Raw genomic sequence first — 27,305 nt, forward strand, 5'->3', positions numbered from 1 at the left:
AAATGTAAAGCCAGAGTCAGCAAATGCTTGAGATCTCCCATATGGACTGAAGAACAGTTTTACATTGGAGCACAGTACACTGTTTTGGAGTGCATCTGAGACTGCTCCTGTTTTGGAAGCCTGCTCAGTTCTTCTTGGAATGACGATTTAGGGTGTATGTAGCAAAAAGCAATGTTAGCATATTTGGACCATCAGCATAAAGGCTCTTTGTTAGAATAAATGTTTCTTTTTAAAAAGAACAAAACAATCCTAACTTTTGCCAGGTTTCTGTCCTTTCATCTCATGTCAGGAAATTTGGAAGACCAGCTCTTCACGGCCACATGATTAAGGCAGGGATGTAGGAGGGTGGTTCAGTGGCTGACACATTTGGACACAAGTTCTTTAAGTCTGTCATCTGTTGTCTCTGACGTCTTTGTGATGTTAGTGCATTTGAAAATCCTTCCAAACTTGCTGATATCAGAGGAAACTGGGTACCTCTTTCTCTTGGCTTCAGTTCTGTGTGAAATATGAATAATGACACAACCCTACTCCAGGAATGACATGAATATGAGAACATGGTGAAATCAAGGTGTTTGTTTACTCAACTTGTGTTTTTAGGCATATTCCCATCCAAAGTACATCAAAATATGAGTCAGAAATCTTCACTTTCCTTTCATAAATGGAAACATCTTTACATATATGTTTTTCATTTCATAGATGGGAAGAAATGGGTTTTGTTTCTCCTCTTCTGTTAGCTGTGAGTTCTCACCATACACTGCTGCTCCATATTGCTGTGTCAGAATAAGGTAGTTTTCTTAGGCTCCAGATCCTAATTCCTTTAACTCCTTGGAGGCATTGCTGGAGGTAAAGGTGACTTGTAGGAGCAAATCTATCATTAAACCAGCCCTTAATCAGAGTTAAATACCTGGTGCTGCTCTCAGAGAAGGGCAGGTACCAGGCTCCTGTAGTGCCTCCCTAGGAGCTTTCCAGCCTGGAGAGGTGAAAACCAGACAAGATAGAAAGTCTGGAAAGCTGAAACTCCTGGATGGATGGATACCCTTCTTGTATTTGTCTCACACCACTGACTGGTGAATGACTGCTCTCAGGTGCACAAGCCTTTACCAAGCGAGTGTTTTGTGACTTTGGGGAAGTGGATCGGCCGCGTTTGTGCAGCTGAGGGGAGGAAGCTCCGCAGCCGGTGCGGCGGCGCCGGCGCGCGCGTGTCTTGAGGGGTGGGGAAGGCAGCCATCCCTAACCAAACATTTGGAACCTGCTGTTTTAGCTGGAATAGGAAAACCAGCTTGACAAGAATGAACGGCTTCGCCAAGCGACATTCAGGGGAGGTTGGTGGGATTTTAAACAAATCTCCTTAAGCAAGCATGAAAACAAGCTATTTAGCACTCATTAATGTCTCAGGTTAAACTCTTGAATAATTTGTCATGGTTAGGCTCTTTTGGTTTCGTTGGTGTTTTTCTAGTGACTAACGAGATGACAGCTACACATGCTTCTTGGTATGCCACTGTTCACAATAGGGTTTAAAGTTGTGTATTTGTTATTGATGTCATTAAAGTGATGGATTTGAGCTTGGTTTCTGAGGCAGCTGACTGGGTGGTTGGGACTAATTTCTAGCAATGGTTTTGGAGGTTGAAACCAAAGTGTGTATAAAAGGAAATGTTTCTTCTTTTAAGCAAATAATTTCAACCCAGATGAATGAAATTTAAGCAAGTGGGCATCAACTCTGAGTTAATTTTGACATAGTTGTCTGGAAATCATCACCAATTAAAATATTTTTATGAGCTCGAATGTAGTATTGTCTTTCGGTGCTTATGTAAGAGAGGAACAAACTGCTTGTTTAACCCCAGCCTTGAGACTACTGGCCAGAATATCTGCCTGAAGTCTTTGCCATATGGAGCTGGGAGGGCATGAACCTTGGCAAACCTCACATTGCAGGGGAAGGCAATTTTCCCGCCTGAAATGAAAAAAATTCATAAATTTGAACAGATGACTTCCACCCTGCAGAAGCTGTTGTGAGTCTTGGCCATTCAAAGAGGGAAGAAGTAGCTCTGTGGCCCAGGAATTCCAGTTGAGAGTAAAAATGAATCACCTGGATTGTCATAATTGAGTTCTTTCATGTACTCCTACAGACTGAATAGCCAGGAAGATATTCCTTCATTTGTACACACCTTTCACACCTGCACATAAAGAAAACCTTTGATCTAGTGCTTGATGGAACAATAAGATGAGTATATGCAGAATTAAAAGATGCACACAATGCTGAAATATTTTAATATCTTTTTAGACACAGCACATATGAAATAATAATGAATGCACTGCCTGATGGGGAGAAGCACTCTATGCACTTTGAATTTGGCCTTTTCGTGAAAATGCCTTTTTTTCCCTGGTTTTTATGTTGCAAAGAGGGTTGAAATGTTGAAGACTTGTATTAATGCCTCTTGCAGTACTTCCAACCACAGTCTAACTTATTCAATGAGACAGACTTTTAACATTTAAATTTTTCTTATTGGAGTTCTATTGAGTTTTTTGCATTTTCTTTTCTTATGTTATTTTCCTACATATGCATATATATACATAAGAGTACAGCATGCTGTATCACCAGTTTTTGTTGTCCATTCCATGATTATCATCCTTTCATTCCTGTACAGTAGCATGCTTTTCTTATTTAGGCTCCTAACCTGTAGATAGATGTTCAAGTATTTCAACACAAACAAAGCTGTTTATATTATATTTAACTTACAGAATCATTATAACTTTGGTATGTATGCATGGAATTTGCCCTGCTGTGAAGTGTTAACACTAGACCTGTGCCTCACTTCAGTCTGCAAGAAAATAGATCTGAAATTGCAGTTAATTTCAGCTTCCAGTTGAGCCCATACCAAGAAAATTTCAGGGCTTAGGCGCACGATTGAGTTACACGGGATGTCTCTGTTTCCGTGTCAGCTGAGCTGCAGCAGCTGCCTGGAAGGTGTTCTTGGCCCCCATAAATGTAAGTTGATTTGATTTATCTTAGCCCTCAATAAAAGAGGCTTCAGATAAGTGGAATCACTGCACATTCACCAAGGCAGGGAGTACATGTGCAGATCTTCACCATCCAGGATCAGGACTTGGTAACCCATTTCACTCTGAGCTGTGTGTGCATGTATGGCCCTGTACTGGTGATTGCCAAGCCAATGTTTTTTACTTATATTAACATTCTCTCGTAAAAATTACCTGTTGAATCCTCTTAATCCCTTGGTTTCTTGTTTGCATAAACCCAGTTTGTTAGTTCTCTCTGCAGCCTACAACACTGTTACTCACAGGAAAGGGTGTTTTGAGGGTCTCATTTGAAACAGAAATTATTTTATTTCTCAGCCTGCTTGGGAACAGACCTATTTAAAGAGACCTTGGCAGGTATTTTAGACCCTAAATTTTACCAGTCTTTACTGCTTAGATATTCTGGACACAAAAAAGATAGCTTGCATTTGGTTAAATTCAGCTCTGTAATTCCCACAGTATATAATATTGAGTATAGAGCAACCCACAGCTGATTTAAGACATTTTCTTTTAAATCCCCTGTGGCCTATTTTGCTTGCTAAGTAGGGTGAAGTTGCAACACTTCTCCAGGACATAGGCAATGAGCAGGATCTGAGCTCTGTGTGTAAGGGCAGACTGTGGACCTGGCTCCTGACTTCTGGTGTGAATGAGAACTCATTCAGTTGTTTCAACTCAGAGCGAGTTATTTAAACTGGCACCTCTGGATTTATAGCAACCTCTGGATTTATACCCTTAAGCTGCTGTTCTTTAACAGGTTATGACTCTCCTTAGACAATGGATTTGAGAAAGTAGTGAGTTTGGATTTTCCACTTAGAATTTCCACTGATGGGATTGTTTGGGTTGGAAGCATCCCTAAAGATCATCTAGCTCCAGGCCCTCTACCATGGCTTTCTGCCCTTTGTGCAGCCCCTTTGAACAGCCAGGATTTCCAGTTCCTTAACTCCTGATCCTCAGGGTATTTTCTCTACTCCGTGGTTGTCTAGCAAGTGGTGTCTGTCCCTGTAGTGATTTTTGGTGTCCTGAATGACATTTGGTTCTTGTTATATGTAGATATGGGCAGTCCATGGTTGTTTATAAATATGCGTATCCATGGGAAAGCTCCCACCTTTTTCCTGTGGGTGAAGATGAGATGTTTGTATGGGAGAAAAAAGAGAAGAAGGTGGGCCAGCTCCTTCCTGAGCTCAGGTGGACTTTGCATTCAGGATTTCTCAAGGCCATGCCCAGTGGGAGAAGCTGACATTGGAACCTAATGCGAATACAACAGGAAAGGCAGAGGGGGTCACAGTGGAGGCATCTGCCATAAGTGCCTCGGGGTCCCCACTTCACCTCTCCAGGGGATTTGGAAAATTTGTGAGCCCTGTAGACTGGCATGACAGTAAATCTGTGCTGGGGGAAGGCACATGGCTTTGCCTTGCACATCCTCGAGCAGGAGGAATCCCAGGGGCTGGGGGACATGAGGGCTGCTTGGGTGTTCTCTTCCAGCCACAGCTGTGCTGTCTGTGGAGGACAACACTCCCCAGTGCTCATCAGCATCTCACCACTTCTCAGGGCCCCTCTATCAGCATCAGTCAAAACAAGCTGGCTTAGCAGAGTGCTGCTCCAAATCAGCAGTAGCTGTGTTGGACGATGAGCAAGTGAGAGGCAGGGTGTGATAACCCTGGCAGCTGGCACAGCTGCAGCCTGGAGAGGCCACATGAGCACAGCCCTGCCTGTGCTGGACTCCGTTACCCCCCCAGGTGACAGAATGTCCAAGCTGTGTGATGGATAGCAGGGGCTGTGGAGTGGACACTGACCAGGTTTCCATTAAACATCCTGCTGAGATCGGCTTCTGCTTTGGGAATGGAAAGTGAGCTCCAAAAAAGTCAGTTCCCATTAGCTGAGTGCCTAAGCAAGATTTATTTTTTAAAGCGTTATTTAAAAATTTATAGGGTTTGTTAGGCAAAGAAAAATTTTAGTCTGAGTGAGCTCTACTACAGTGTCAGAAATCTCAGAAAACAGGCTGTTCTTGGAAAAGTTGACAGTGTACTGGCCATAAACCTGGGGCTTCAAGACCTTGCTGGGCATTTCTCCCTTACGGGGGAAAAATAATTGAGATCTATTAGAGGGCAGAAAGCCTCCAGGCTGTTTTAATCTGGAATTCTGCAGCCTGACATTAATGAGAAAAACTTTTTTTTTTTAGCCAGTATTTGGCCATTTCATTTCTACATTACAGACAGTAATAAATTGTCAAGTTGTTTGTGAAAAGTTTGGCTTGATGCATTTCTAAATGCAAGGTGCCAGTGCGGTCACTGTGAAATCCCATTTCACTGTGGCTCACACTATTGCAATGACCCTTTTTTATTGTCTTTTGTAATTAATAGCTTCGTTTTCTGTCACTTCTCTATGCTGCCTATATAAATATTTCTGAATTGGAGCCTCTCATATTTGCTAACCTCGTCATTCATTAGCAGCAGTGAACACATGGGAGTAATTTGGGATGCCAGGTGTGCTGCTCTCTCTGTGTTACTGTCCAGAACGTCCCTCTTGTTCACTCAAATTGTGTTGAAAAGCTCACATTGAAGAGAAAAATGTGGAAATGGGGAGTTCTCTCCTGCTGCTCCATATATGTTGGCCAGGATGCAACCATAGAGTACCTGGTACAGCCAAGCAGTAACTGATGTCTCCACATCCCATCTCTAAAGACTTACAGTTCACAGAAAAGTAGAGCAAATTATTAAAATTGCAATTTTTGAGAAAGTAGACTTAAGTGTCTAGTGCTGCTAGGGCAGGATCCAGCATGTTTTGAATGTTTTGACCACATTGGTTTAAGTTCAGTCATCTAAGACGTGGGACAGAGCAGAACCTGAAGTGCTCTAGAACCTGCCAATAAATTCTGAGCAGCGGTGATGGAAAGAGACTTATATCTAACAAGCCCATCATTTCAAGATTAGCTGATGAAATGTTCAATTAAATTGTTTTTTTCAGTGCTGATAATTTTCTGTAGACCTCAGTACAGAGCAGATAAACACTTTTCCCTGCTTGAGAGGATTCTGGCTTTCCAGAAGCATTAACCAGTAATTTTGAAGTGCTACAAGTCATGCAGTTCATGACAGAGTTCCAGAAGCGTTCACACAATGCTCTTTGGCAGATGGTGTGACTCTTGGTCCTGTTCAGGGCCAGGAATTGGACTTGTGATCCTTGTGGGTCACTTCCAACTCAGATCATCCTGTGGTTCTGTGATGTAAGAAGAAATTCTTCCCAGTGAGGGTGGTTAGGCCCTGGCAGAGGTTTCCCAGAGGAGCTGTGGCTGCCCCATCCCTGGAAGTGTTCCAGGCCAGTCTGGGTGGGGCTTGGAGCAACCTGGGCTAGTGGAAGGTGTCCCTGCCCATGGCAGGGTGTTGGAACAAGATGGTCCTTAAGGTCCCTTCCAACACAAACCATTCCATGATTCTGTGTCTTTAACACACTTTCTTTATGATCTGGCATGGACAAGAAGATCCAAACCTGCATATAAATACCACAGGTAAACAGGCATCCAGTGTGTTCAAGCATGGGAAAAAAGCTTCAGAGGTTCCATCTTAAAGAACCAGGATGAGTGGAAATCCCCATCAAGATAAGGAACAACGGACTGTGCCATTACACAAAAGACAGAGGGAACACTGGCATTTCCCAGAGTTTTGCCTCCAGGGCATGGCAAAAGCTAAGGCTGTTATCATTTGTGGTCAGAGATCTCATTGTACTTTCACCAGCATGTTCACATTGGGTGGTGAATGCCAGCCAGTACAACCTTACATGGAGGAGTTTTCACTGCTGCTTCATGTGATTAGTACCTTTTGATCTGATTGATGAGTTCCTGATTTTCATGCAAAGTCCCCAAATTACCTGATGTGATTCATTGGTGAGGACAACAATTCTTGCTGGTGGTTTTTAAATCACGAGTGTTTGTGTTTTGTGCCAAACTAAGATTGAATTTCTTTAGATAGTCATGGTCTTGCCTATTGAACAGGTTTCTGTGCAGGTTTTGTCTTACTTCTCTATGTCAGACTGAGAGAAACTGCATTAAATACATTAACTCATTATACTCCAAAAGTAATGAGTAATGCTTTTAGAGAGCTAAAATTTTCTCAAGAAAGAAGGTGATATTTCATAGAATCATGGCTATTGTTAGAAGGGACCTGTTTTGGCTAAATGATTTCAAAGCAGAGCTGCATCTTGCTAAACCAGGTTGCATCTTTGAACTTTCTATTAACCTGTCAGAAAGCTGAATCAATTTATATGAAGAATCAGTGCACTTTTTGAGTGTACTTTTTATTTTTTTTCTTTTCAAATTTTTTTCTTTTTTTTTCTTTTTATCCTTCCTTAAAACCTCAAAAGCACAATGGATAATTCCCCCAAGATCCACTTTAGACATTTGTGGTGTGTAGTGTGAAGAGTAGGTGCAGCTGGCCAAACCCCGACACTCTTATCCTTTCAAACATTTTCCTCCTGTTTTGGCGAATAACACAAGCTGCTGCCCTTCTCCCCACAAAACCAAAGGCCAACTGGAATAGCTGTATCAGCCTAAATCTTGTTTCTCTTGAAGTGGGAGTTTTGCCATAAACTCAGAGGAGAACTGGATCTGGCCCTTCCTGCTGGGTGAAAGCTCTGTCTCCAGTTGCCACAGCTCAGTTGACAGCAATTCTTCCGCTATGGAGCCGAGAGACCTTATCAAGCATGAAAAACTGACAAATAGTGTTTAACCACAATGATCACCACAGGAAACGTTGGCCTGAAATTTCAGTTTTGTTTTGAAAACAGAGGATTTGGGGGAGAGAGAGCATTGTTAAATCCAGCTTGGATCAAAATACGTTTGTAGCTTTTTTTAGTGTGCCACAGAAAGACTGCGGCATCGCTGACATCTTCAGTGGTTCTTCACAGTGCTGAGAGGCTCAGTCAGAGCATTTTGCTCAGATGTGGGACCTAGAAAGTCTGTGAGCTTAACAAACCAACCTTATTCGGTTGTATTAGTAAGGACCGTTTGATAATGGTCAGTACTTCTGTAATTTTATCAGAGCTGCAGTAGCTTTGTAGTAAGGTGTGTGACTCTGGTGGACAAAGAGCTGGACATGTGTGCACTCACACCCAGAAATCCAGCTGTGTCCTGGGGAGGAGTGGGCAGCAGGTGAGGGACAGGATTCTTCTCTACTCTGCTCTTGTGAGACACTGCCTGGGATACTGCATCCAGCTCTGGGATGCACATCCTAAGAAGGGCATGCGCATGTTGAGGGCACTCAGAGGGCTGGAGCACATCTGCTGTGAGGATAGGATGGGTTGTTCATCCTGGAGAAGAGAAGGCTCCAGGGAGACTTCACTGCAACCTAGCATTTAAAGGGGGGTTGTAAAAAAGAGGGAGAGGGACTATTTTACACAAGCACAGAGCGATAAGACAAGGGAGAACAATTTTAAAGTGAAAGAGAAGAGATATAGATTGCATGTTAGGAAGAAATTCTTTACTCAGAAGGTAGTGAGGCACTGACACAGGTGGTCCAGAGAAGCTGTCATCCCTGGAAGTGCTCAAGACCAGGCTGGATGAGGCTTGGAGTAACGTGGTCTAGTGGAAGGTGTTCCTGCCCATGGCAGGGGGGTTGGAACTGGGTGATTTTTAAGGTCCCTTCCAAGTCAAACTATCCTGTGATTCTGTGACTCCATGGCTAGGAAGGGATTTTTCATTGCCATTATCCCCAGACTTGAAATAGGAGAAAATCCCCAGAGCTTACAACACAAGGGGATAAAATATGGCAGAGAAAGCAGAGAGGAGGCTGCCCTACACATGGCACTGTCAAGAGCTGAGCCAAAACCTCTGCCCCACAGCAGAGCGTCCTCTGCCCGTCCCGCCTGCAGAAACCTGAGGCAGTTGCAGGCTCCGAGCCGAAGAACTGAGAAATGGATTTTACTATTTACATTACCATAATTTATCTGTAGCATAATGTTGAAATTGCCACTAGAAAAAGATTAGAACCATGTTTCCTGCTGGGTTTCCTCGCTGCTCAGGCCACACACATGCAGCGTGTGCCATTAACCGTTGCCGAGCTCCCGTGCCCGGCACAGGAAGGTGCTCGTGCAGTGGCCTCCAGCAGTAGCAGGATTTACAAACCATCAAGAAAACAACCTCCTGCACCATTCAGTCATGCCCTGTGGTTCACTGCTGCTATTTACCTGATTTCTGCTCTGTTCTCATTGCCCTGGTTGTTTATTTTGTTGCATTTACGTTTTTGATCTGAAGCAATTAGCATTTTACACTATGAAAAATCCTGCAATACAGTGAAAAACTCGTTCCCCTTCCCTCACCCCCCTTGCTGCCTGGAATTGTGTCTTTCTGACACCATAGACGGATTGGCACAGTACAAGTATGTGTGTGCTTTCTTCTGATTTAATTGGATTTGCTTGTCTAAAATGTAGTATGTTTGCTAATTCCACAAACGAGCTACTGAAACGAAAATCAGGCACAGTTGCCCAAAAGAAAAAAAAAAAAAAGCAACCAAAAAACAACAGATTGCATTTTAGTCCAAAAGGGATATTTCCATGCTTTAAGGGTGGTCTCCCTTCTCCCTTTAAAATGTTCTTTAATCACTATGTGTCTTGGTTAACATCCCTGTTTTTACAGTATTCCTGTGGTTTACATTCAGAGCTGGATAGGTGGTGTTTTAATACACATTTTAGTGTTTCAAGTCAAAGCAGTTTCATTTTCCCTGGATTCTTTACCTACTGTTGATTGAAAGATTGGAAGTTTTGTACTGCGATCTCACTAGTTGAGGGAAAAGATCTGCATCCCAGGGTGGCTCTGAAAAAAACATTCTCAGAAAACTCTTTGCACTGTGTTTGCAGCACAACCTAACACTGAAATGTAAAGCCATATTTCCATTTCCTTGTACTTAATGTGAGGCACCCAATTGTACTTATGTCCTGTGCTATTTCAGGGTCAAATGTGGGAGGTAAAAAAATTGTGCAGGAAACCTCAGCGAGGGGAGAAATTTCCCTCCGTAGAGATTTGGTTGATTCTTTGCTGTATTCTGGAGGCTTCAATCACATTTTTGCTGTCTACCAACCAAAGGAATTCCTGCAGCAGTCAGATGCAAGCTTTATGCAACACGACAGGTGCTAATCTTCCAGGAAATTCATCCTACATCCCACCCATTAAGGGAATTTTATGTAAAAATGGTTTAATGTCTCTTTAAAGGTGTCAGCAAGCATGTGAGGACCACACAGCTTGGGTTCCACTGCAAGTAATGGAGTGAAATTGTCTGCATAATTATTTTGGTTGGATTGAGAATCTGCAGCCCTCTCTTGCTGCAGGAAATAAACCTCTGTTAAAACCATATGGCAGAATTCTCAGAAGAGACGTGAGTACAGGGCCACTTCTCTTTCACATCTCTAGGCAGAGCTGGAGAAAGTTGTTATGTTTGTGCATAATTAATCCTTCTTTTTCCTTGTGAGCAGACACAAAAATGTCATTCTTAGCACGTGTGAGGGTGCTGGTGTGTTTGTTTGCATACGCACACACTCACTCTTGCTTTCAGTGTAGTGAAGTAGCAAGAATTGGGGCTGCCTCGGAACAAACTCAGAGCCATGGAAGGAATGTACAGTCATGTGTACACAGCAGACCTGCTTCACTGAGAAACCAGCCAGAATGAGTTAGGCTTAAACCTGGGGGAGGCAACGGGACTTTGAGAGACCACAAGCAATGGAAAGGATGTTACCTGGCTTTAAATGAGGCCACTTAATGCACACATGAATGGAAATGCAAAGGGCAGGTTTTAATTACAGCGCACCTTGGAGCACAGATCTTGTGAGGAGGGCTGAGGGAGCTGGGAAAGAGGCTCAGCCTGGAGAAAAGGAGGCTCAGGGGGGCCCTTATTTCTCTCTATAAGCCCCTGACAGGAGGGTGCAGCCAGATGGGGGTCAGTCTTTTCTCCCAGAGACAGGACAAGAGGACGCGGTCTTAAGTTGTGCCAGGGGAGGTTTAGGCTGGACATTGGGAAGAAGTTCTTCACAGAAAGGGTGATTGGGCATTGGAATGGGATGCCCAGGGAGGTGATGGAGTCACTCTCACTGTTTAAGGAAAGACTGGATGTGGCTCTCAGTGTCATGGTCTGGTTGACAAGGTGGTGCTAGGTCATAGTTTGGACTTAATGATCTCAAAGATCTTTTCCAACTGAGTTGATTCTGTGATTCTGTAAATGCCAAGGTGTGAAAATCTCAGCATTTGTAGCAGTTTAGTTGTTGTAACTGTCAAGTGAACAAGCCATGAACCTTCACTTTAAATTCACCAGCAACGGTGTGCATCTATTTATTTTAGTGAGGATTTATACCCCAATCAACAAGAAAGCAAGAAATATAATCAAAATTATAACAAACAGTAATACCAGCCATTCTCAGATGCATATCAAGAAACTTTATCACAGAAAAGCAAAACAGGATGAACCACTTTTCAGTCTCAAATCCGAGTGATGTGCTGGAAGCAAATTACCCCCACACCTGATGAGAGTGAGGGTAGGGATGGATGTCCTGTCCAAATGATGCCATGAAATATCAGCATCATGGAGAAGGGAGTGCATACTACAAGACATGTAATTTTAAACCAGTATCATGTCAGAAATGCTGCCTGTTTCTGGGAGTTACACTTGACAGCAAATACCCTTAGCAGTAGTTTGGCCATCTAAATCCATCAGGCATTAGAAACTGGGTTCAGTCCTAGTCTAATGTCAGTCCTTTGATGAAAGGGGATTTGTTTGATGAAAGGGTTTTGTTGGAACCTTTTGTCAAGGAAGGAATAACTTATTTTGATTTCAAAAGTGATCAAGGACGGGGACACTGACAACCAAAATCCCTTGTGCTGCCAAAAGGAGAATAATTCCACAGACCTTGTTGGAAGCTGGAGTGAAAGGACAAGGAATGGCCCATCCTACCATTGGAGAAGAGTTAAAAACCAGATTTCTTCCTTTTTCATAGTGCTGAGCTCTCTGCAGACTTTTGGTGAAAAAATCACTTTCTTTTTTTAAGCTTTGACTTCCTCAGAGTTTGTGTTGAAGCTGGAAAAAGTTTTCCATCCCTCTTTTCTGTTGTTGCCTTTTTACTTCATTTAAATTGGTTAAGACAGATGAGTTTTGCTTATTAAAAAAAGCAAGGCAAGGCACCAGTAGAAGATATCCAATTTCTTCAGCATCACCAGGGTTGCTCATTTTACTTTTCTTGGACAAAAGGGAAGAACACTTTGCCTTCCATTTTCCATCATTCTTTGATGGAATTAAATCAGGGTTGTACTTACAGAAGAAGGAAACTCTCCTATGTAAGCCTTGTCCTCTAATCCATGGAGCCAATAGCTGGAGTGTGCCTTATTTTCTTTGTGTAAAAAAAGCAAACAGTGGGGCTAAAAGGTAGACTGGAGACCTTGTACCTAAATTCCATAACTGAGGGATCAAGTTTTGGTCCTGCAGAGACACAGAACTGTAGCCATTACAGTGGAAGCAGCTATATTATTCCTTAAAATGAGTCATATGACATTAAAATCAAAGCAAATACTAAAATTTGAATCTGTACAAGCTGTAAAGCCTCTAAGGCCAGTCTGTCACCCACTGAAGATGGTGGCAAAGCCTCTGTTCATGGCTCTGGCAGACGGCTTGGGCCCCAGACAATCCTATTTTTCCAATTGTAGGGTCATACATTTTTATCCTCTGAATTAAATAAGGATTTGCCACCCGCACAATAAAACCCAAAGAAAGAAGCTTGCTTTAAATAGAACGAGCTATTGAGGTGATATTAATAGCACGGGGATAATGAGTATTTCCAGAATTTAAGTACTTCAATGTTATTTCTGCCTGCTTTAGTAGAGCAGAAGAAAATATCCTTGCCACCCTTGCATTGCAGGGATGGTTTCCACTGGTGCTCTGTAGCGGGCGTCCAAACTGAATGATGCACAAGAATATTAATAAAACAGAAATTATTCAAAACACCTGGCAGTGATGATCCAATATGTTCTAACATCTTTCCAAGCTGGAAGCATATACATATACATATACACACACACAGCTGTATGTATGTGCTTGTGTACATCTTTAAAAGCCTTCAACTACACAGCTGCCCATTTGGACAACTTGTGTTTTTTTACAGCTTGTGTTTCTTGGATTGTCCTTTTTTTTTTTTTTTTTTTCCAGTGGATTGCACCCACAGCATCATAGAATCACAGAACAGTTTGGGTTGGAAGGGAACTTAAAGATCATCTCATTCCAAGCCCCTGCCATGGGCAGGGACAGCTTCCACCAGAACAGGTTGCTCCAAGCCCTACCAATGTGGCCTTGGACACTTCAGGGATGGGGCAGCCACAGCTTCTCTGGGCCAGGGCCTCACTACCCTCACAGGAAAGAATTTCTGCCTAAAATATAATTTAATTCTCCTCTCTTTCAGTTTAAAGCCATCTCCCCATGTCCTACCACTCCAGGCCTTTGTCTGAAGTCCCTTTCCAGTCATGCCCAAGCAAAATCCTGTTTATCAGTGAAACAATGAAGAAGTTATAGCAGGATAAAAGTAGAGCCAGTGAACTATAATCTACTTTAAAAAATCCAGTTGAGGATTGTGCAGGTCAGGGTCCTGGTGACAAGTCAGTGGTTTCCTTGTCTCATATGCTGTGTCCTGTCTGGTGACCAAAAGTTAAAACTCTCTGAGTTCTCCTGGTGTGTGGACAAGGGAGATTCATGAATTCATAAATAAACCCCAGGTCCTTCTTGGCCTGATCTCCTTTGAGGACACCCCCACTTTCTACCCAGTCTGATAAATCTGGAGGCTGTAGAAGAGCTGCTTGGGGTTTCTTTGGGATGAGCTGCTGAGGAGCTCCCTGCAGGAGCAGCCGGAGGGCACATGGTTCCTGCAGTACCCGCAGCCTTTCCCAGGCTTTTCCCGGTGTTCATCTGCTCCGTTCTCGGCTCTGTGAATGGCATCACCCTCTGCTTGTGTTGGCCACCCTCCAGCTGCGCCTGACGGGCGCATCCCCCCGCATTCCTGGGGATTTGTTACCTTCTGGTAGCCAAGTGCGCAGGCAGCCCGCGCAGGGGGCGAGATTTATTCTCCAGGACTCTGTTTTCCTATTGTTTTTAAGTTCATGGGAGGCTCCCCGTCACTAAACAAACTTTAACAACTGTCGGCAGAAGGGTCAGCCCCCTGTCAGAGCCCGTCACAAAAATCTCACATTCCTCGCTGCCAAATGCGGTTTGTGTCACACTCCCCTCCCTCCCCTCTGTCCCTCCTGGGGCTTTTCTAGGAGGCATCACCCCAGAGCAGGTTGAACCCCTGGCTGAGGCACTGAATTAGCAACCTGCAGAGCCCATCAGGACAGGATTTTGTCTGCAATGTGCATCTCATGATTTTTGGACACGGTGCTAATAAACAGCTGGTCTGGGGTGACACAGCCATTCTTAGGGCTCAGGGGTTGGTGTGAGATGAGTGTAAGCAGGGATGGAGTTTCTGTAGCAAGGGTGGGAGTTGGGTTTGTGTAACTCACAGCAGAAAGGAGATTTTCTTTCCTTTCCACCAAAAAAAAAAAAAACCAAAAAAAAAACCCAAAGCCCCAACAGAGCTAATTATGAATTAAACACTTTCAGGAAGAAATAATGTAAATAATGAGGCTGTCTTGTTGGAAAATCCCAGGATTTTATAGTCCACTGCATTGAAGAGTTCTCTGCACTCTCATAGAAGACATAGCTTGTCCAAAACCTTTGCTTGTGGGTTTAGTGTTTGGGATTTTTCCCCAAGAAATTTGTCATTTTGGTGTCTCTTGTTCTTCACACTGGCATGGAGGGAAGTTTTAAAAGAGAATGGCCAGGGCTACTCTTTGTGGGACAATCTCTCTTAAGAGTTACCAGCAGACACACAGATAAGAAAGCAAAAACCAAAATCAATCATGGATTAGGGTCCGGACCTTCCCTGGGAGTTGCAGGAATATTCTCAAAAATTGGGTGCAAAATTCTAGTTTTAGTTTGTTGTGTGTTCCTCAAAACTAGTGGACACTCAGAGTCCTTCTCTCTAAATTAATGATGAAGTCAATCTTGTAATATCCACTCTGAGGCAAAGAAATTATAATTGTTCTGAAGTTAGAGCTGTAGGAAACCCTGGAACAGAGGGTTTAAGACCAGCATTTCCAAACCCCCGTGGGTTCTCTGTAGTCAGGAAGAGCTGAGCAGACATTGCCTGCATTTTGCTCTCCCTTTCATGACAGCTCAAGGTCCTGAGCTCTTTGCAGCATCAGGCCCTCAGTTAGCAGGAGCTGCTGACTGCATGGACTCATGTTCCAAGTATTGTGTATGTGACTTCACCAAGCACAGACAATCACTCAGCCCCAGAACAGTAGGGCTAAAAAGAAACCTCAGGCGGCCTAGTCCATTTTTCCTCAGAGGAAGTAGTAGATATACTTAGATCATCACTGACTTCTGTCCAAATTTTTAAATCCTCCAGTACTGAGCCTTCCACTTACTTACCAAGTCTGGAGTTTGTGGTGGTTTTTTACCTCTTTATACTTAAAAAGGAATTTGCTAATACTGTACATTAATCTCTTAAATCTCCTCTACCTCAGCTGAAGGCAGCTTTTTCTTGTGCTGTTCTCAGCTGACACAGAGATCAATCGATTACCATTTTCTGTAGAAAACATTTTACTCTTATCATGTCCTTTCCTGCTCGTCTCTTTTCTAGACTAAACAAATGTATTTCCTTCAACTTTTCCATGTTGCTCATGCTTTCTGAATCTGTTATCACTCCTGTTGCTCTTCTCTGGATTCTCTCTCAGCTGTCTGCATCTTTCTTAGAGGGTGGTGTCCCACGCTGGATAAAGCAGTCCAGCTGATGTCTCACCACTTCTGAGCAGCCTGTAATAGATACCTTCTATGTCTTGTATGCAACATGACCATTAATCTTTCCCAGAAATGCATTTACTTCATTTTTTAGAAAAAAAAAGAAACAGAATGCCATTATTGACTCATATTCAACGTGCAACTCCCTGCCACCCTCAGATCTCCTCTGCAGGGCTGCTGGTTTATAGGTTTGTCATTGTGGTGCATTTGGCTTCTTGCTCCAAAGTGTAACACAAAGCACTTAACTTTTACTGCATGTCATCTTACTAATGACATGTCAAGCACAATTTTTCTTCCTTGCTAAGCTCATTCTGAATTCTGAGCTATTTCTTCAAGTCTGAAGACTCCACCTTACTGGAAGTCTTCTAAAGATTTTCTAATTGTGCTTTGTATTGCATCATCCAAGTTATTAAAGGAAGTATCAGCTATTAATTGGCTGAAGATGCATAAAACACTTTCCATTTCAATATCAATAGTGATAGTCAGTGGGCAACTTCGTCACACCCAGCCCCCATCCATTCGACCTCTATGGCTGTGTTTTATCTTTTATATCATAGAATCATAGAATGGTTCTGGTTCAACAGGACCTTAAAAACCTTTAAAAATCTCATTCCAACAGGAATGGGACACATTCCACTATCCCAGGTTGCTCCAAGCCCCATCCAACCTGGTTTTGAACACTTCCAGGGTTGGGGCAGCCACAGCTTCTCTGGGCAACATTTTCTAGTATCTCACCACGCCCCCAGTAAAGAATTTCTTCTTACTATCTAATCTAAACCTACCCTTTTTCTTTCTTTCAAAGACCTGAAAGCAGAAGTTAATCCATCAGCCTCCACCTGAGCCAGAAATGGCCCTGCTGGCATTGGCAGGGAGAAGTGAGGCATAACAAGGGTTAAAACTGCGACTCACCTGCAGGATTGTTGGCAACTTCTTCGGGCCAATGTTTCTTCTCTTAAGCCCAGCTGCAGTGTTTATGTGCTGCTTAAGGCTGTCCTTCCTCAGAACTTGCACATCATGTAGGTGCTTGTGCAAGAGCTCTGAGTACACAGAAAGTTGAATGCCTCGTGTAGCATGAAAGTTGCCCCATGAACCCACTCACTGCCAGCAGCACCGGACATTTTATGCATTTGCGAGTAAAAATAAGAGCAAAGAATAGTGTTGAGCGTAATTTTTATTGGGAAACCACCAATTCCTTATACCTTTCAGGAGGAAGAAAGGGAGGCATCCATCAAACTGTCATTACAAATTTGATGCCACAAACCTAAGCTCATGGAGCCGCCAGGAATCTGTAAACCTTTTAAAGGATACGCCTGTTTTTGACATTCAAAATAAAAAATCTTTATAGATTTTTGTGGAAACACCGATCAGCCAGCAGCTAAATGACATTTTTCAGCAGTCAGACAGACTCCACACAAACTGAATAGATGTCCAGTTTTAGCAGGACAGGTAATTACTTTCTGTGCTATGCCCAGGAACAGAAAATACTTGGCCTGTTTTACTTACTGAGTAGGAAAAGATGTTTGAGGGTGGTTGGTTGGGTGGTTGTTTTCTTTTTTTTTCCTAAAGGCTGCTACATCCTGGCTTCTGCCTCCATATAGCCTGAGTGTAGGTGCCCTTTATATAACAATAACTTGATACTACTCAAAATACTTGGCGCTGCAAGCAGGGGAGTGGAATGCAGTAAGAACACTTTAGCAGGTCTGAGGGTGAGTAAACTCCAGTAGTTTTGGAAGGAGAGGACAGAGTTTTCAGTGTACGTCTATCCCTTACTTGGCATTTGCCGACAATAAGAACACAAGGATTAACATAGCAGACTCCGTTTATTACACTTGGGTGGATAAAGCAATTATCTGTCTATCACGGCTGTAGTAAATTGTGCAACAGCATTAACATGGGTGGATACGTGGATAAATGCTACTCTGCCACAGAGGGTGCTGATACACAAGATAATCCTTCAAGCTGAACTTGTAAAGACTGTTTTCTTTCAGAGTTTAGATCATGTTACCCACCAGTATAGATTGAAACTGCTTCTTTTTTTTCTTTTTAACCACATTTTCAGGTTTCTTTAGCCATCTGACTTGTGTTAGCAAGGTTATTTTAGAAATATCCCACTTTATTCAAGTTTAAACTGTCTGCTTAAAACCTGCTGCATGGATATAAACACAGTAGTTTTCTAACACAGCAAAACAATCTGTTGAACGATAGCAAACACACACACATCCATCCATTATTGCTTAACTGTTGTGTCTTCCATGCCTGAATTCCCACTGTAACCGCAGCATTCAGCGTGTAGTGCGCTCCTGGTTTTGGGGGTGGAAAACAAAACCAGAAATGAAAATGCACCTATTGATGTCCAGAGAGCAGTGCAGCATCCGAGAGCTCTACACTAGATTTAAACTAAGCGCCTTAAGTCTGGTTTAATGGCTGTGTTTACATCATTCCCCCCCACCCTTCTTATTCTTTTAAAGTAATCAGGTTTCACAAGCATTTAGAAAACCATCCCCTCCTGCCAGCTGGAGGGAAGCCAGTTCGAGATTTTTTTTCTCTCCCCCTCCTTTACCCCCTTCTTCACTATGATCTTTACTGCCTGGTGCTGCAGCAAACAAGCAGCAGAAATTGGTGAGATATTTGCAGAATAGCTACCTTCTTGGAGGGGGGTGGGAGGAAAACTTTGCTCCTCAAAGATTTTGCTGTGTTCATGAGGGTGATAAATCAGAATGAGGAGCTCTTGAGCTTTTTGGGACTGCCCTTGTTTTCCCTCATCCCTGCTTCTGATGAAAAAAGGGGGAGGAGGAGGGGGGAGTGTAACAGATACCAGCATGCAAAGGGAGCTGAGGCAGGGACCGAGACTTGCGTGACAGTCTCTGTTTATATGAGTTGTCTTTAATGTCTGCAAGCAGCCATACCAGCAATGTGTAGCTGGTTTCCCGGCTCACGTGAACACAGATTCCTTTATGTTCATCAAGGATGGATAAAGGTGAAGGCAGGGCATTGTGGAGCAAGGGGGTCCCACCTGCTCCTTCCCTGACCTGGCCTGTTTGAGCTGATTATCCTACAGTGTGTTGCTCAAATCAAGCCTCAAAACCTAATCAGAATTAAAAAGTTTTTCAAGAAGAAAAGAGAAAGGAGCAACCCCACCGCTGCAGCAAGGACAGACCTGGCTCTAGAGTCAGAGCAGAGGGCTGCACGAGTCCTGCAGCTCTGGATGAGTTGGAGAGTAGGAGGGAACTGGTGCAAAAGTGAGCCAGCTCGAGCCCTTTTCTGCTCAGTCTGTCCTTTTTCTCAAAGCACCATTTTGGTTTCCTTTGTTAAATCTTCCAATTTTGCTGCTTTAACACACCCTTCCGTTTGCAGTGCCTGACCAGCTCGGCCCCTGCCACCTGCCCCCATCAGTCCCTCAGCTGCCAGACGAGCAGCCTGGAGCCCTGCTCCAAGGAGGCATTTTTCACCTCTCTGTGTAGAGAAATTCTGTGAGCAGCAGGTTCCTTTGCAGCTGTTGCAGTTCGCTGAGAACCCCCAGCCTCTGGGTCTACCCTTCTGCTGGGTCCCTGCTCTTCACAGCCCCCAGCTGAAGTTTAGAAAGCACTTTGTGTCCTCAAAAGCTTTAAAGTCATTCCCACGAGCACAAAGGGGCACAGGTTACACCCCCGTGGGTCATTTCTTCTCACCCTTCCTGCCCCTTCCTCCCTCCAATGCCCTTTTTGTCCCGGTGGGATGAGCTGAGGGGACATTTCCTTTGCTCCCAGTAAATCAGTGGGGAAATGACCACTGACGCCAGAGATGCTCCATAGGCTTGTCCTCAGTGCTGAGGTTCCAACCTCCCTCTGCCTCTGCTTACCCAGGGTAGGAGCCACAGCTCTGGGAAGATGGAAATGTCCCTGGTTCCCCCAGGATCTGGACCTGGTCCTTTTGGACCCATACCAGTAGTCTGCAGAGCAGGAGTCAGGGAGGAGGGGCTCATTAGGATTTTGGCAAATGGATACACATTAGATCTGTTTCACAGGAACTGAGCCCCTCCACAGTGTGCATTTGTCTGTCTTTATTATTTCCTTTTCTCTGCAGCAGTTTCAGGTACAGGCCTTAGCTGCTTTGGGTAAAAATATGCCTTTTTTAAGAACAAAAAGAGACAGGGGCTTGTTTTCTGCCTGCGCCTGAGTGACTCCTGTTGGCACGAACAAGGCTCTGTGTACAGTCAGAAGACTAAACTCCCAGTCTAATGCAAACTGGTGCCCTTAGCTATTTAAAAAACAAACTATTTTTTTTCTTCATTGAGTGAATTAACTACAGTTACTGCACCTATGTAGCTCCTTGTTTTATGAACTATAAGAACCTTTCCTATGCACAGCCTATGGCCTAATTATGTAATTATGTCTCTTGGGTGGATTATATTTTTCTTCTCATAATTGTGTCTTTACCTAAGAGACTGGAAGGGTTCCAAGCTTTCTCCTTTCCTGGGCAAAAATTGTTTGGCTCTCGTGTTTTGGGTTTTTTTCCATGAACTTTGGATTGGGTGCATTCAGTAGGATTGAGTGGGGAGAAACCAGCCCAATGACAATTTGTCGCAAGACAAGGGACACAAGAGGGATCCTCATGACTTTCTTCATAGGTTTTTTCCTTGCAAAGAGCTAATGTGAATCTTTTGGGTTTCTGGTTTATGGCTCCCTTTTGTTTACCTCCAGTGCATACATTGACACTGCTTTGGAGTGACATCTTGCTGCAGTAAGATATTGTCTGAAATTTGTAACAGAACAGTGAATATTTTTGCTTCATGGTGAATGCTCAGCATTGTTCAGTCCCTGCACAACAGCTGTTAGGAAGCCTTAGGCTCAGGTCTCAACTCCTTTGCTGTGGCATAAATCTGGGTCCCTTGACTTCAGCCTTAGCTGAATTCAGTCAAGCCCATATCAGCACCTTCCAGTTACCCCTGTTCCACAAAACCAAACAGAATGAAATGCAGGTAGACCTGCAGAGACAATTTAAGGAGAATTTGTGGCGAAATTCAGAGGACAGGTAACTTGTCTTTTTGTGGTGTGGAATCGTGTTCTACGATGTGTGTGCAGAAGAGTAGACACTACAAAGTGCACTGGAATGCTGCTGGTGTTCCAGGGTTAAAAGAGAAAAAATCAGAGGGCTTGTCTCAAAGACATGTAGGGCTAGTAGGAAAAAATGTGCCCACTCTCTACCTTTTTAAAGCACTTCACCTTTGGAGAACAGTGGGAATAATCAAAACTTGGATTCTTGATCTCTGTTGCGTTTTTCTTGGAGTCAAGACAGGTGCGCAGACTACAAATTCACAGGTCATAAACCAGGTGATTCTTCTATTTTCTGCCACCCCTTAACCTGAAGAAAAGTCCCTTTTCCTGTTGGTTCACTGAACCCAGAGCTGTAGAAATCCTTGGTTACTAGCCCTTGAGCTCAAATAATTTTTGTCTACCTTTTCCAGCTGTAGTCACTCCATGAAATGACTCCAAACTTCACTATCTGGTGCTGAGCGCATTTGTGACATAGAGCTAACAGAAGCCATGGTGGCATTTCACAATGGGTCATCACCCCCCATGCTGCTGGGATGTCCCAGAAAATGTGTCTCCAGCAGGTGACAGCCCAGGCTCTTACTGCCATGACCTTTCTGCCATCCCTTGCCTCTTTTATAGAGACACCTGACTCCCACAGTACTTCTTGCTAAGGCAAAAGCAGAAAAAGATAGAACTGGGTGATGACTGAAAATAGCTAGCCCAGTGGAGAGTGATAAAAGCATCTGCTGAAAATCTGGTAACCAGATCTCCTGGGTACCAGGAAAAAAAAAACCACACAAAAAAGCTGGTGGGTGGTGTACACGGTACAAAGAAAGGGAGTCCCTGAGTGTCAGCATCTGGCAAGGCCACGTGTAGCATAATCTGATTAGTTTTCAGTTCCACACCCACAAGCTGAAAGATAAAAACGCACACCCCTCCTCCCTGAGGAGGTAAAAATCTTCAAGCATCAACACCACATTTACATTCTGCAAGTCAGCCTCTTCCACAGACCGATTTACATCTTGCCTCCTCCAGCAGAGTGGTGGAAGTTCAGTGATGAGAGACAAGCTCACGTCCCATTCCAGTTACCACATCCAGCAGACTCGAGATTGCCTTGCTTTGATCTGGAAGACAGTCCTGTGCTTAGTTTAAACTGAAATGATTAAGCTGGAGATGAAGACTCCTCACATCTTCTGCCATGCCTGGGATGTGATAATTGAACATCAGCTTCCCTGGGCCACACGAACATGTTCTGAGGCTGTGCTGGGCTGGCGAGCAGAAACAGCTGCACAGGCACTGACTGGCTGGCTGCAGTTTTCACTGACCTTATAGCACTCTCAGTACTGATTTGATTCATGTAAAATGGCCAAAATTGGCACTGGAGAGGATTAATGACAATGTTTCTGTCTCCAGAAATTTATACTCAGGTTGGTGTTTGACTTGAAAGAGCTGAGTAGTGGTGAAAGATCAGAATATTTCTTGTTATTTTGGAGCAAACACTGGATTTCTGATATCCAGCGTGTTTTGTGCTGTGCCAGCAGACAAATCAGAACAGCTTGTTTAGCTCTTGACTATGAACTCTCAGTTTTTCTCATCTCTTTCCCATCTCCTCACTGGTGACCTGATCTTTTCCAGTGACTTCTGGGTCCCATCCTTAGTCAGAGACTCGTGGGCCAGCTTCCATTTATTTTTGACAACATTTCACATTCAAGTTTGCTTAAGTCCACAAGCATTTTTTCTTCCCTCCAAGCCAAATCCATTCTACAAATCCATCCTTACAACAGAGCAACAGGCACTAAATGAAGTGTTGCAGGCATTGGGATAGCTATAACACTATTTTATTCTACTCTTCACACAGTTTCTATATTGCTTTTTGATGTACTCACTGCTGCAGCAGATCATGGATTCTCCCTCAGCTATCCACACTTGCTACCCTAATCTTTTTTCCTGAAATAAAAATTACACCTCAGTCCTGAGACTGAGGAATACAGCTTTTCTTAGCACACTCCCCTGGGATCAGGAATTTCTCTGTCAACGGACACATATATCAATGAGAGATGAAAAGCAGCTTGTGGAATGAGTTTTAAACATGTATCACATATTTCATTCCTGCTGCTTATGTGCTACTCAGAAGGTCTTTTTAGAGTGTTTTCAGCCCATGCCTCATGGCTCCTCCATACTTAACAGGATTTTTTTTTTCCTGCACAGAAATCAAGGCAGGACATTTATTTAAATTGCCCACAAGCCTTTGTGAGCACCTCCTGAATACAAAGGTTTTGTTGAGTTTCCTGCTTACTTTCAGTGTGAGCACGTCTCAGCCTTTATCAAAGCAGAGAAACCCATAATGTGCAAAGCTGCAATGTCATCTTGTCTCCCTGGGATATTTCACTCGGGGACTGTGGCTCCTTCTGTGGATCCCTTTGTCACAACATGACTCCGTGTTACAACCCTAAATTTTAAATGTCCAGAAGGGGAAGGCAAGTCTGCCTTTGGCCCCTTGCTGGTTTCTGGGGACTTGCAGTTCCATTGATGCCTGGGGTCTTCCAGATGTGCATAGAGCTCTCTCTTCCCTACTTTTTTTTTTTTTTTTTTTTTTTTTTGTGTGTGGGTGGGGGGGGAAGCAGCAACACCCAAACCCACACATCTATAGATCATTTCAATTCAACCAGATGTGGAAATCTTTTTTCTTCTTCCTGTATGCCCCTTCTTTTTTTTCCTCTCTTTTTTTTTCTTTTCCCCCCACCCCGCCTATCCTAAAGTGCTCCGTTAGCCAGAGCTCTGCTATAACACACATAATTAAGTATAAACTCTCTTCTAACAAAGCTATGTATGATCAAACAGAATGTGGTGAAAACAAGGCTCAGGGTTATCTGGCACAGGTTAGTCCAGGAGTGATGGTGACCTGTGTAATAAATTATTTATTGAGTTACCTGAGGACAATTGAAATAGATTATGCACCAGTTTGTTAGTGGTTCTTTAGTTAAAAGGTCACTACATGAACATAGCACAGGGTTTTTTCTACAGAAATTCTAAATAAAATTCACTTTGGGGGTAAATTCGTTCCCAGCTAAAATAGACTCTCATGTGTGAGACTGGAGATGGGCTTATAACATTTGCCTTATTTTGAGACCTCTTGAATTTCACAAAATCCCAGAATGATTTCGGTTGAAAGGGGACTTAAAGATCATCTCACTCTAAACCCCTGCCATGGGCAGGGACACCTTCCACAATCCCAGGTTCCTCAATTTGCCAAAGGATTATCAGGAATGAGCAGAAGAGAAAAACAGAGGAGGAGATGTCTATAGAAAACAGAGTGGAAAATATGAACTTGCAAAAGGAAAAGCAAATGCATAAAAATTGTTGAGGAAAAGAAGTGGGAGAAATCCCGAGAGAACACTGACTGCATATGTATGTAAAAGTAATTTCTTCAGATTTGGCAGCACCCAACTTGTACAAATCTTAGTTTAAATGGATTGAGAATATAATGCTGAAGAGTAGAGTTTGGATGTGACCCTGCTAATTAAGCTGCTATTATGGAGTTTTTACAAGCTCAAAATGATTCCCTATTTAAAATGGTTGATATTTTCTCAAGAGAAGAGTAGGCAGCCATGGCAGCTCCAACATGGAGCAGCACTTTCTCCCTAAGGAGAAGGCTCCCGCCTACCCCGTGCTTTCAGACTGAGTCATTACAGGGGAGAAAACCCAGACTTCAAAGTACCAAATTATGGGTCAGCTAATTAATTTTTTTAAATTGCTAGAGAAGCTTCTCCAAAGTTAAATCCCATCAAGTTTCCCCTCATCTCCTAACCTGAATCTTTGTCTGTCTAGAGCTGTGATTTCTCTGAATCCAGTCTGGGTTTATTTAGTTTGGATATCGAATTGCCTATGTGTCATGTTGGCACCATGGATACCAATTTAATGGTGGGAACCTGTGTACTCAGTACTGTGGTGAGAATTACTATTAAAAAGCATTTTTTTTTAGCAGTGGCAGCCTGATAGTTCAATCTCAAGATTCAGTGGCTTCATTTCTGCTTCTAAAATAAATTAAACAGCAATTTATTTAAAAAACCAATTGGAATTGGTTCTATGGCCCAAAGACTGACATGGGACAATCTTCCCATGTCTGCAGAGCTGAACTCTTGTAGACTCCAGACAGATGGCTGTATTCATACTGCTGAGGAACAACAGGGATTATCTCAAGCCACTGGTGATTATTTGGAAGGATTCAAGCCCAAACCATACCAGAGGCCCTTCCTATTGTTAAAAGCATTAAAATATCCCCCCCCAATTATTGCTTGTGCCAGGGCCCCGGCACTGCTTATAGGGATGGAGGCAGATGTGGTTCTGGGTTGAAATCAAGGAGTCTGGGCCCCTCTTTCAGCTCTGCCAGAGGCTTTTTGCATGACCTTGATCTGTAACTTAGGGTAGGCTTCATTGCATTTAACGTTGACTAATGGCGGGGGTGTCTAATTAAACCAGTCATGTGTGCTCCCTCTCTGATCAGAGAAGGAAGAGAAAGCAAATTCAGGAGGTGAATCATGCTGTTTTAAGGCAAGTGTCAGAGACAAATGAGATGAATTGCCCTCTGGAAGTAGCTATTTCTTTCCATTAACCGAAGAGGAAGTCTACATTAGAAGAGTTTAGACTAGATGCCTGATTTATGAATGGCTAAAGCTAAGTAAAATTAGTCCTGTCCTTAATCTCTATGCATGCCTTTTTCTCCTTGTGCTGAATGATAGAAATAACACCTTCTGCACCTCACATTCAAAGGCACCATTGGACAAGGAGCATCCTTTGGAAAGAAATTAAACCTAGGAGCAAAAATACAACCATTAGAGAAGCAAAGCCCTTGCTCTTGAAACATCACAATGGCAACATAAGCAGGACCATTAGGGGCATCCCAGTGCTTTTGCCATTTTCCCCCCTTCATATTTTGTCAGCAAAACACCCCTAAATGAGTGTTCCAAATATATCCAGGGGCAGCTGGCCTGTTTTGGGTGACTGCAGTAGGAGCACTGAGGAAGGCTGACCATGCAAGGGAGTGTAGGGCCCAGTCCTGGCCAGCAGTTTTGGAGGTTTTCCTTGGATACTGCTCTTCTCAACTGACAGGGACTAATTACTTTCTGGAAAATCTCCCAGAGGAATGAAAGCTAATGACAAACTAGAACAGAGTTAAAGAAAAAAAAATACGGGGAGAAGAAAAGCTTGCATTTTCTTAGCAAAAATCCACAACATCTAAACCAGGCATGGAGTAATTGTCCCAGTTGATAAGTTGTAGGTACATATGAGGCTTGCTTTTGGAAGGGAAAGCTTGCCTGTTTAACTACCTTGGGTAGTTAAAGGAGAAAAAATTAAAAAAAAAAAAAGACAAAAAAGACCTTGTGTGGGTGTCCTGATAAGTGCTTACTTTGAATTGTAATATGGTACACGTGTATGGGCACAGCTGTGCTTGATAAGACTTTCACCAGCACAACCATGTCCAAAACACAACCCCCTCACAACGTTTCTGTGTTATTGGGGGTAGCTGAGATACCTGTAAATCCATTAAATCTAGTAACAGGTCCTTAGAGACCATTTTGGGGTTATTTTGGGGGTGTGTTAAATTACTAAATCTTGTTATTAACGCTTTTATTTTATGATTTGCTGTTTCCAGGGCACAGACAGAAGCTTGATGACTCTAAACCTAGTTTGTTCTCTGAGCGCCTCAGTGATTTAGGGCGCATTCCTCATCCCAGTATGAGAGTAGGGGTCCCGACCCAGAGCCCACGGCCCTCTCTGAACTCTGCACCAAGTCCTTTTAATCCACAAGGACAGAGTCAGATTACAGGTAAGAGACAGAACCATAGGTTTGACTTGCACAGGCATTGGTAGTAATTGCTTATGGATATTTGTGTCTCAGCTGCAGTCAAAGAGGCTGTTACAGAGTGGGGGATGTTCTCCAAGCAAAGCTAGGTGGGAAGTGGATTTTTCTATAGTGCTTGAAGCTGAAAATGTTATTTTTTTTCTTTTTAATATATTTTTGCCATAAATCTAAAATAGTCAGTCCAGGTCATTTGAGTAGGGATATGGTGAAATTCTAACTGCCACGTTGCTCTGTCTTCTCTGTGTTGCAATAGTACCTTCAGTGTACAATAGAATGAACATTTTTATTCAGCCTTGTTATTTTGCAGTCTTGTTGAGGGAAGCAGCCAGCACTTGATGGTCTTTTTATCAGAATAATAATACAATCTTCTCACATGGTGGTTTCCTTCCACCACCAGTGCTGACCACGGTTACAATAAATGAACTGGGTTATGGAGAAATATCCAAAGGTTGCTCGTGAGGGTTGTATGCAACATTTATGATTGCATGCTGAGAGACAGATTTCATTGTGCTGAGAGAAATCATCAAGCACCCACCATGTGTCACAGAT

At 43.2% G+C, this 27,305-nt stretch overlaps 1 protein-coding gene across 3 annotated transcripts in view; it reads left to right on the forward strand.

Annotated features, from left to right (window-relative positions):
* Positions 1-27,305, forward strand: part of RUNX2 (RUNX family transcription factor 2) — a 147,334-nt gene that overhangs the window by 85,859 nt on the left and 34,170 nt on the right. For all 3 annotated transcript variants that reach the window (XM_054291694.1, XM_054291696.1, XM_054291695.1), the window contains exon 5: positions 26,547-26,720. In XM_054291694.1, the coding sequence (XP_054147669.1) occupies positions 26,547-26,720 (174 nt within the window). The remainder of the gene's footprint in view (positions 1-26,546; positions 26,721-27,305) is intronic.

This window comes from Melozone crissalis, unplaced genomic scaffold (assembly GCF_028551555.1).
Source record: "Melozone crissalis strain CALT ecotype California unplaced genomic scaffold, PUWL_Pcris_2 ptg000106l_1, whole genome shotgun sequence".
Lineage (NCBI taxonomy): Eukaryota > Metazoa > Chordata > Aves > Passeriformes > Passerellidae > Melozone > Melozone crissalis.